The sequence below is a fragment of the Apis mellifera genome, linkage group LG4 (assembly GCF_003254395.2).
Source record: "Apis mellifera strain DH4 linkage group LG4, Amel_HAv3.1, whole genome shotgun sequence".
NCBI classification, from domain to species: Eukaryota; Metazoa; Arthropoda; class Insecta; order Hymenoptera; family Apidae; genus Apis; species Apis mellifera.
This window is the reverse complement of record NC_037641.1, coordinates 4,231,186-4,242,614: the sequence shown is the minus strand read 5'-3', so window position 1 is coordinate 4,242,614 and position 11,429 is coordinate 4,231,186. Positions and strand designations below refer to the sequence as shown.

Here is an 11,429-nt window from a genome sequence, read left to right as displayed (position 1 = left end):
GAACTAAATTGTCACGACCAAGTGGCTGGCTTCCATCCATTGCATATTGAAAATTGCATTCATTTAACCGCGCCCAGCGTGTCAAAGGGAGCCCTTTAAAAATCCGACTCGTTCCTCGCTATCGAGACGGAAATATGGAAGAGGAAATAAGAATCGGGCACGGTTATAAGAGCCGCGACCGATTTCCAATCGCTCGTTAATTTTTCTGTATCGTTATGGCATGAAACGAATCTTTTCTATTCCTTCTTCTGCCCATTCGATTCTTAATAGGGAACGGGGACGGAATCATCGAATGTTTTTCTCTTTCGACTTGAATCGTGGAAACGAGGCTTCGTTCGAACTGATTTCCTCCCCGATGAAAGGAAGAAAAATTGAAGGAGGGAAGAAGATTGGTCTCGATCCAATTTTTGGGGCAGTAGGGCATTAAGAGAGAGACGAGAAGAAAAGAAAAAGAAACGCTCTTGGTATCGGATTAATGAATTTTTCTGAAATAAAGATTCATTTCTTTACGTTCATTTCTTTGTGGAAGAGATTTTTTAATTATAAATCGAGTTTAAATTTCTCCTCGAGTTCCCTGGAAAATTTAACGTCATTTCTTTTCCCAATCGAACAATTCGTTCCTCTTACGACTTTTTATTCTTCGATCAATTAATTTCTTTAAATTGGAAGATTATTCGGAAGTTATAATCTTCGTTTCAAATCTATATAATAAATAATTTATGTTTAATATCGTTGATAAAAATTCATAATATCAGTAAATACGTGTAATAGAACCATGTCAGGTTCATACGAATCCTGAAGAACGAAATTTCACTTGAATAGAAGAACAAATTTGTTCGTGTGTTCTTTGACCAACGATGCGAGAGCGGAGAGGAGACAAATTGGCTCAATACTACTTTTTAACAAGATTTAGTAACGGTAAAGTAAATTAGAAGCTCTGTTAACGTTTCAAAGCAGACAAAGCAAGCAGGCGGTTCGTTAACGAATTACAAGGAGGAACGCGCTATTTAACTCAACGAATCGATTCTTCTCGGTTAAATACCAAGGATAATCATGGGGATCAAATGATCGATAAATTGCATCTAAGACGTTAATGCTCGTCCAATTCACTTTTTTTTCTTAATAATTTATCTTCGAAACGAGGATCAATATATGACTCGTTAATGTTTGATATGAAATGAAATCAAATGATCCATATGATCCATTTCCTTGCACAGTTCAATGCTTTTGTCATCTGAAAAATAAAGAAGATTTTATTATAAAATTATTGTTCTCAATCTTAAAGAGAATAAGTATTAATTAATATCGTTTGTTTACAGAATACTTTATTTATATTAATTTTAAAAATTTGAAGCTACCATCTCGAAAGGAATGGTAACTTATTATTAACAATAACTCGTTGATTTATTTTTCCATTAATAAAGAGATGAAGCAGCAAATGTATTAAAACTTTCAATGGATATCGAGAAATTTATAATTTATTCGTATAAATCTCACTTTCTATCTCCATAAAACTTGTATAATCAAACGATGCAGAATACTTTTCCTTATTCAACGTCAAACGTAGGCATCTATCTTCAACTCCAATGATTCATCATCACTTGATCATCATGCATTTACAGATACAGTGCAATCTTTTCGAGAATTTCGTTCCAACGAGATCCAATTGCCTCAGACACGAGATCTCGAGGATTCTCTTGGAAATCTTCTTTCGAGGCGTTTAATCAGACTTGGCGAGTAAAAGTTTCTCTCCCAGCCAGAGTCCATCCTCGACAACTTTCTGGCAAATGAATGGGATATAGAGGGCGGAGATAACACGGGGGGAGGAGGAATTCTGGATGATTAAATTTAAAGATTTTTTTCCAAAGGCAGGACATCGATTTTCACGTTGATTGACAAACGCGGCCACGTGATGGATCGGTATGCAGCAGTGACATTTGGAGCGGTGCCGTTTGGCCGCGGATTGATGGAATTAATCGATAAAAATGTCAGGGAGGGAGAATGAGATGGCCAGATTCGTTTATTCGAAAATTTAATCAAACGCCTCTTAACAAACAATCTGTTTGATGTGCACGAAAGTTATTGCCGCAATCACGTTTTCCAGCAAGTTTTATTTCAAAGACGATGCTGAAATTTCGATCGAATATAATAATCGATCAAAATAAATCTGATATCATTAAATAAATCGCTTTTTCTCTCAACGATATTCTTTGGATATTCAAATTAAATAGTTAAATATATTTTGATTGATATAAAATCCAAAGAATTAATATTTAAAAAGAGTAAGTTATAGATCCAATTAGATTTTTTCATGTAGCCCATTTTCTTGATATATTCATCAAAATGCTTAAACTGTTAAAAAAGATTCACTACAAATGAATCTTTCTCTTCATCCAAATTATTAATTTTATCAATTTTCAATTTATCAAGGATTTCTCCTCCTCCTCCTAATTTATCCATAATCACTATTAAATAAACTCGTATTTTATCGAGCTTGAAGCTTCTGCATGTCTCTCTGCTCCGTTGCCACTTGATCGAGCGAAACCACGAAAAAGCAAATGGTGCCTCCGTTTCACACGAGCTCGAAGAGGAGCGATAACGAAGTCCCAAAACGAAAACCAATCGTGCTCGAGTTCGTGACCGAGTTCGCACCCCCGAGTTCGTTCCTCTTCATCCCCACTCAGCGAGCGGATAAACTCCATTTAAGCGTGGTTATCTTCGATATAAAAGAAAAAAAAAAATATATATATATATATCCATGTCTCTCCTCTGGCAAATCGAACAAGTAAATCGAGCGTGAGGTATCGTGGCGAGTTTTTACGTCGCCTCGTTATCACTCTGACGTTTCTCTCCCTCTTCTTTCTTTTTTTTTCTTTTCCTCTTGAAGGAAGGGTCAATCGTACGAAATGAGGGCCAGCCTCCAACCCTCTTGGTTGGAAGAAACTGGACGGTTTTCACGGTTTTAATCTTTTCCGGAGACAAGTGGTAGCCGATGAACTTCTCCTCGAATCTCCTCTATTCCCGTTCCAACTCCCCGAGTCTAACTTTCCACGAGGCTGGTGTATTATCGCTTGATGAAATACGGGCCATTTGGTCCAGGAGATTTTGTTATCGTGGCCGTTTTAAATATATCTCGATCGTTGATCCAATATAATGTGTGCAACTCGAGCGTGAAGGATATTCGTTATCGATTCGCAATTGGAGAAATGGAGAAGAATTTTCGGGGAGGGAATTCTTGCAACTGAAAATTAAAGAAAAAAAGAAGTATCGAATGAAAGATAATAAAATAATAATACGAGGATAATTATTAAATTATTGTTTTCATCGTTTCATTATCGAAATCATTAATTGATGATTTTTTTTCGTTTCCTTAATAGAGATTCGTATGAATTATTAGAGAATTTCTAAAATGCATAATGTATATCAGATATTGCAAATTCTGAAACAATTTTGATTATAAATATAATAATTGCCTATTGATTATTGAATGAATTATTTAGTATCGAGTATTAACATGCTTTGAATTATATTATAATTTATTGTGTATATTATATATTCATATAAGTGAAGAGTTCAGCAGATAAATAGATGGAATTCGTAATTATTTAATACAGTTGATAAAATGAAAGAAAATAAAAGTTGCAGCTAGTGAAAAATTATTAGAATCTTATGAGAATCAATTGATACAAAATCAATTTTAATAATTAAAAAACTACTCGACGTACATATTATTTAAAAGAAAAGAAGAAATTTTATGTTAATTAAATAAAAAAGAAAAAATTCCATATTATTTAATAAAAGAAAGGAATATAAAAAAAAATATATACCATGACGATATATAATCTCATTCTATTTACTTCTCACTTCGTCCAATGCAAACTTCAATTATTCATTATTCATATTACAATTAACGCCATGTATAAAGTATTTCAACTTCAAAATATTTGTCTCTTCTTCGAACAATTTCTGAAGCAGCAGCAAATTCATCGTCGTTTTAATGCAACTTTCTATGATGTTTCAACGTTCGTTAGACGCAATTTGCAACGACTGAAAATTTTCTTACGTCACAAATGTACAAGAAAGTTTGCAATTCAGTTGAATAATCCATTATCGGTGCGTTTCTCGAGTAACGAAGGTGGAACCATCGATATATTTCTAAAGATTCCGTCGTCGAAAACTAGTAATGAGACATCAACGTCACGAACAGTCGGTGCTTCCTTAAAGCTTCCTGTTGCGAATCGAAGTAAATTCACTCTTTTATATTGACGACTAAACGCTCCAGGAATTTACGATTAAATTTCGTAACGTGAAAGACATTTTGATAGTAACTTTTGACGTGTAAAGAATTATTTCGAATTTTCTAAAAATTAGAAAGGAAAATGTGAGTAATTCAATTAAAAATCAATTAAAACATCATTAAAAATCAAACTTCAGTCTTTATACTTATCCATATAAATCATATATAATCTTTCTTTCGAAATATGAAAAATATCTGTCGTAGATATTCCTCCGAGACAGTATAAATTTATCTATTTTCGTTAAGGAAAGGACTGAAAAAAACAATAATTTAAAATTAGTAAAAGAAAAATATTAAAAGTAAAATATTACATTTTTATATTATAGAAAAAAATAATGAACATAGGAAAGTAATCGATATTAAATTCTTTACAAATTTTAAACGGAAAATTTTTTAATAATCTTTAAATTGTTCAAAAACTTCCAGGTCATTACGAGATGGATCGTTTAATCTATCTTAAAATTGAAAAATTATGCAATCTTATATTGTTAAAGCATTTTTTTCTTTATAGCTATTAAAAAGGATCGATAGAAGGAATTTAAATTACGCGAGTTATTACCCTTAAGATCATAAAAATTGTCTTCATAATGATGGAGGATAAAAATTTGTGGCCATTATTGCAAAAGCATTTACTTAGCATCTGAAAAAAAGCATAATCAATAATTATCAACTTTAAGATATTATGATTAATATTACAGAGATAGATATAATATTTGATAGGATTTATATCACTCATTATGGGATATTGATATTAAAAAAAAAAGAAAAGAAGTAGAATGTTTTTTATTTCTGTGATTACTTACATATACATTTATTTTATATATCTATTTTATATATAGATCTCATCTGGAATTATTTTTTCAATTTATATAATATAATACATAATTATTATATTGATATATATATTTACGATATATAAAAAATTAGATCGAATAAGCTTCGTTAAAATTTCTAATCAATAAGCTAAAAAAAAGGACAAATTATAATATTGAAATCTCTTGAGCGTATATGTTTACATAAGTGTGACAAAGAGAGGAACAATAAGAGAAGGATAGAGATAGGATAAAAATTATGAAATCAGCGCCATCTCTAGAGTGCCGCAAATTAAACAGTACGTAGAGAAAGAGAGAAGATAATAAGAAAAGGATAGATATATATAGTATAAACTAACACCTAGCGCCATCTCGTGACGATCGAAAATATATAGTTCCAAGATTACTCAAGAGATGGCGCCATTCTTTAATTCTTACTCTACTTTTCCGATTTTAAAGTAATATCTTCGGTGCCCGAGAGATGGCACCATTTCCCAATTCTTATTCTACTTTTCCGACTTTAAAGTAATATCTTTGGTGCTCGCGAGATGGCGCCACCAATCAAGTTATGTTTATTTCCATCTTTCTTTAATTATTCTCTTTCCTTGTTTATATGTAGTTTACTTTGCGGCACACTGAAGATGGCGCTGAATGCACAATTTTTAACCTATCTCTATCCTTCTCGCACTATTTGAAGTATCATCGGCGCTCGGGAGATGGCGCCACCAATCAAGTTTTGACTATCTCCATCTTTCTTTAGTTATTTTCTTTCCTTGATTATATGTAGTTTACTTTGCGGCACACTGAAGATGGCGCTGAATGCACAATTTTTAATCTATCTCTATCCTTCTCGCACTATCTAAAGTATCATCGGCGCTCAAGAGATGGCGCCACCAATCAAGTTTTGACTATCTCCATCTTTCTTTAGTTATTTTCTTTCCTTGTTTACATGTAGTTTACTCTCAAGAGATGGCGCCACCAATCAAGTTTTGACTATCTCCATCTTTCTTTAATTATTCTCTATCCTTGTTTATATGTAGTTTACTTTGCGGCACACTGAAGATGGCGCTGAATGCACAATTTTTAACCTATCTCTATCCTTCTCGCACTATTTGAAGTATCATCGGCGCTCGGGAGATGGCGCCACCAATCAAGTTTTGACTATCTCTATCTTTATTTAATTATTCTCTTTCCTTATTTATATGTAGTTTACTTTGCGGCACACTGAAGATGGCGCAAAATGCACAATTTTTAATCTATCTCTATCCTTCTTGCACTATCTATCTATCTTTGTCTACGTTTATTCTTGGTACATGAATATAATTGGCATATGGGACATTAATTAAACACGCTTTCATCATTTTTTTTTCAAACTATTTATATATAAGCATACATAATTAATCCTAATCTTCAATATATATATATAATATATCCTATTATATGACAGTTTTGATCCAAAGCACTTCATATACGTGGTAATTTAAATAAAAAAAGTTTGATAATGAGGGGAACAGAAAAAAATTTTGAAAAATACTGCTATTGAAGATTTATTTGTTAAATCTATCCATTCGATACGTGTAATTTTATTTGTAAAAAAAATTTCCAAAGCATGCAATTAACTATTTCAATAAAAATTATCGAATATGAAGTAAAAAATTAATTTAAAATAAAATTAAATTAAAATAAAAAATTAAATTAAAATAATAAGAAACCCAAATGTTCTTTAAACGTGCAAGAGAAAAATTTTCTATTTCATCTCGTGAAATTATCAAGTAATTCCGTAATTATCAACCATGGTAAATTAAGATTTCAAAGCTGCAATTTTTTTTATCGTAAAACGGTAAAATTAAAACATAAATATATAATGTGTATATTTTCCATAAATATAATATTTTTACAATATTTTTTTTTTTTTCTTAAACAATATAAATTCAGAGATTCGTTAGATACACTTTTGACATTTAATCGTTCACTAAATGCAAAACGCTATCCCTAGTAATACCAATTTCTCTTAAAGTTATTCCTAATTGTTCCAATCTTCTCGGCGAATATCTGAGAATAAAAAAAGATAAATACAGATATTTCGTCGATCAAATTTTTGATTAAGATTTGAAGAAAATAATGAAATTTTGATTATAAACGTGAATCGTGAACGAATTTTTACCCGCTGAGAACAATTTTGTACCCTCGAGGAACGGTCCTTGACATAGCTTTATCTAATAACTGATAAAGTCGAGCTATTGGTTCATCGGCAGATACGTGCACCAAATAAACAGTACCGCCATTCAGAGATCTGACTTTCAATCGGAGCTCGCCTGTTTTTCCCGATGGTTCATTGATCTGATGTAAAATCGGAGGCTGAAATATCGGAGAGAAAAAAAAAAAGAAAAGAAACAAAAATAATATTAATATTTTTCATAAATTATCTCTATATCCAAAAAGAATTATATATATTCTTTCTTTCCTCCTTACCGCATTCTTTCTGACTGGTACAGCTGATCTTGTTGAACGTTGACTCTTCCTCGTTACACCAGACTGGATTTGAGGAGTTGCATACTGTTTAACATCAATATTCGCTCTCGGTGTTGACCTCGAATTAATAGAAAATCTAGAGTTTGGTAAACTTGCAGATCTCGATCGCTGCCTGAATCGATCGTCCCCATCCAATCGACTGAAGCAATAACGATATAAAAATAAACGGATATCTAAGAAATTTAATCGCGATTTAATCAGGATTTACTTGGGCGATAATTTGGACGATCTATCGGAGGAACTGTGATAACATCTACCAGAACTTGGAAATCTCATAACACCTTTAGACTTTGTACCACTTTCACGAGTCGTGGGATCGTATTCTCCGTTCCTATTGTTCGGCTCACGCTTGTGGAACAAAAATTATTCGAAATATCACGCAAGCACGTTAAAAAAAAAACATTAAAATTATTTTTCCATTGATACATAACACAAACGCGTTAACTTTACTTTATCTTTTCGAGTGCTCAAACCCAACTCCGCATTGATATGGGATTGTAAGTGGGTATCGGAACAGATATTGTTGTGAGACGCTAAAATCTGAGAACGTAGAACGTACATCTCCAACGGGGGGCCTTCCGAGGGACTTTTCGCTTTTTGGGACTTGCTAATGAGTTTCAAAGTTCGTCATTGGTCACGATCGAAATTTTAATTGAATTTAATTGTCGGTACCTAGCTGTGGGGGACAAGAGTTGAGTGTTGGGATCGAAATTAGTCAGATTATCTCTGGAAGGGGCGCCACGACGAGCCATTCTCTGGTTAACGGTAGGGGGTCTACGAGATCTAGAGATGATCGTGTTATTGGCAAGGCTCTCTTTTCCCAATCGGTAACCTTGGCCAGGAAACTCGGACGTGTTCAAGAACAATTGGCTCCTGTGATCTTCCACCTAATAACCAAATATGTGAGCAAAGCAGAAATATTTCCCTCCCCTTTCATTACAACGTAAAAATTGATGTTTCACCTTAAAAGGTACGCCTTCTGGATAAGCCTCTTGCAATTCGGAAGGGAAATAGCCGTCCAAGATATCCTTAAGAAATGACGTCGTGGCTGGATCCTCGTAAGATCGTAATGGGCCGTCTTGAACTATCATTCCATTTTTGTAGAATTTTAGCGACATGCAAGAGGGAGTCTTTAAACAATTGTTAAACAACACTTTAATAATCGATCAACTGCCTTAACTTTCTTTTAATTATTTTATTAATCGTTATCTTATTTATAAATATATATATATAAAGTTGAGAGAGAAAAAAAAGACCACGACTCAGTTGACGGCTGGAATTGTGCCAACGTTTTCCCCGCACCACGTGCTCGTAACTCGTCATTGTCACTCGTAACCGGTTTCTTCGATTAACATCAACTGTCAACATTTGAATACACCCATGGCGAACGATTGACAGTGAAAATTGATATACCTCGTTGATACGAGTGCGAATATCGCGATGCAACGCGGCCATTAACGCCCAATGTGGATGAAGAAAACCTCTGATTACGTAACGCAGCGTTTCATCAGAGCATGCAACGATCAATCTACCGATCTCGTAACGTTCGACAAACAAATTAAAAATAATTATTTTTTTCATGCTCGTACATTGTAAATTGCATATTTTCGAAAAAAGGAACAGAGAGAAATAGAGAGGAAGAGGGAGAAGGAATCGAAAATACGGAGGAAGATTTATTTACTTTGAACGAGGCTCCGTTCCCTCTTTCGTTGTGTTGCACGTGAACTTCACCCTTGCCAGCGGCCAGGTTCAGCTGATCGATGTTTGCGATAATCTGGTCGTAATATGTCTCGATGGTGTTGCTAAAAGGCACGGCTAACTGATCATTAATTCGATCGGGTGTCGATGAATTGAAATAGTAACGTAAATACTCGATTTACTTGAGAATCGTTTCAGGATACTTTGGGGAGTTCGTTGAGTTGCCAACCCAGATCAGACCATAATCGGCCAAGAATTTCTGCGAACACGAATATTAAATTTATTATAAGATAAAACCATACTTTCTCTTTCAAAAGTTTTTCGAATTTTCGAAATTGTTCTTGCTATATTCTAAGATCTTCCAATTCTTTCTGAACGCTGATAAATAATAATCCGTATATTCTGGATCTAATTATAATCAACAAGCAATTAATTAACCTCCATCTCGAAGATTCTCTGCTCGAGCATCAGACATCTTCTGTAGAGATATTCCGACTGGTCGGCTTGAACTCGTTGCTGTTGCTGCTCCTTCTTTCGCAAACTCTCCTGGTTCTTGTTCTTGATCTCCCAGTCCTTGATCTGTACGAATTTGAAATTTCGATTTTCGCAGGAGAATCTCGACAAGAGACAAAAGGAAATAAAGATGTGGAACCTTTCGTTTCATCTTGTAAATTTCTTGATCCTTCAATCTTATCTGTTCTTCGCTCCTCTTTAAATCGGATTGCGCCTTTTGCATTTGAGATTCAACCTTGTATATTTGTTTCGTCAACGCGCCGATCAACTCGCTTTCTGCGCCAATCAGTATTAATCGATCAAAATTAATCAAAAGTTAGGCGGAAAGATTCGATCTCGAGTAAATAGAAACTTGTTCTCCGCTTCGAAGAGGCCGTCCAATGTCCGCCAATCAACAATTAATCCGTGGTTAATAAAATGTGGGATCGTGTCGAGCGATGCAATCACGTTTTAATCACGTTTTCCTTTTTTTTTCTATTTTTTTTAATCGATCAAACGCATAATCGTTCGAAGAAAAAAAAAAGAGGAAAAAATGATGGGAATACACGTAACCATAAAATTATACACGCGTCGAAAGATAGAGAAGACTTCTTTGCCCGCTTGGCGTGCAAATAATTGTATACTCATAAATATAATTACCCTCTTGAATTACGGAATTCTCCGGCACGAAGACGTTTGTCGGTCTTGTATGACAGTTCCAAAATTTTCTACCACTAAATCCTGTATTAGAAGTCTGAGGATACGCGTGAAACAGGGAAATTACAGTTTGACGATTGATCTTGAATGATACGAAGGGGAAATACGTGTTACCGTTTTATCGATCCTTCGGTCGATATGATTAACATCTCTCTGACGATCTCTGGGGACCAAGATACTTGTGTTTTCTAAAGAGGCACTTTTCACCCGGTTCACGCATTCATCATCGTCCACTATGTACGTCGAGGTCGAGGAAATTCGTTTAAGCCTTAAGAATAGATATAAGGAAGATGTAGACGTATAACCTAGAAATGGCTCCCGTTTGCTCGCTCTAGTATCGCGTTCAAATTGCAGTTAACGATTCTCTTTTCTCGATCGAAGGATGGGAAAATCGTAAAGATCGTTACTTCAATCGTATTTTTAAACACGATATCGGAAATACTTGTGATGCGGAAGAGTCGTAGCCGGACAGCACTTTGCAGATTTTTTTCGTTGATGGGCGGGATTGTTCGAATGGCTCATCGTGTATATGACGACATTTAGGACGAGTTTGTTAGCATTGACATTGGAAATTTATGTTGGATTTTCCGAAAGCAATTCCGAACGTTGCATTTACAGTACACGAGGTTCAGGAAGGGATCGATCGTGAACTTCGCAATTGGTGACAGTTTATAATCGAACGAAAGATCGATGAGAAGTTGACCAGTAATGCGTTTCGCGTTACGCACGATCATTTATTACCGCGAAATTCATTCTACGCTGAATGGCCTCGTTCAGAGAATTTTAATTGATGCTAATGGTTACAGTTTACGCCACTCTAAAATGTGCGGAATCCAACAGTAGAGAAAAATATCAAGTGGAGAAAAAAAAAAAAAAAAGAA

At 34.3% G+C, this 11,429-nt stretch overlaps 1 protein-coding gene across 1 annotated transcript; it reads right to left on the bottom strand.

The window, feature by feature from the left end:
- Positions 1-6,890: 6,890 nt before the first annotated feature.
- LOC100576476 lies at positions 6,891-11,427 on the bottom strand. Its single transcript, XM_026440418.1, has 14 exons — positions 10,991-11,427; positions 10,663-10,816; positions 10,492-10,585; positions 9,992-10,128; positions 9,778-9,918; positions 9,522-9,598; positions 9,323-9,443; positions 8,604-8,771; positions 8,314-8,528; positions 8,092-8,248; positions 7,850-7,989; positions 7,582-7,780; positions 7,274-7,467; positions 6,891-7,161 (listed from the first exon to the last, which is right to left on the bottom strand). Exons 1-14 carry the CDS (start codon positions 11,068-11,070, stop codon positions 7,071-7,073), a joined length of 1,968 nt encoding a protein of 655 aa, XP_026296203.1. The 5' UTR covers positions 11,071-11,427; the 3' UTR covers positions 6,891-7,070.
- Positions 11,428-11,429: the final 2 nt, after the last annotated feature.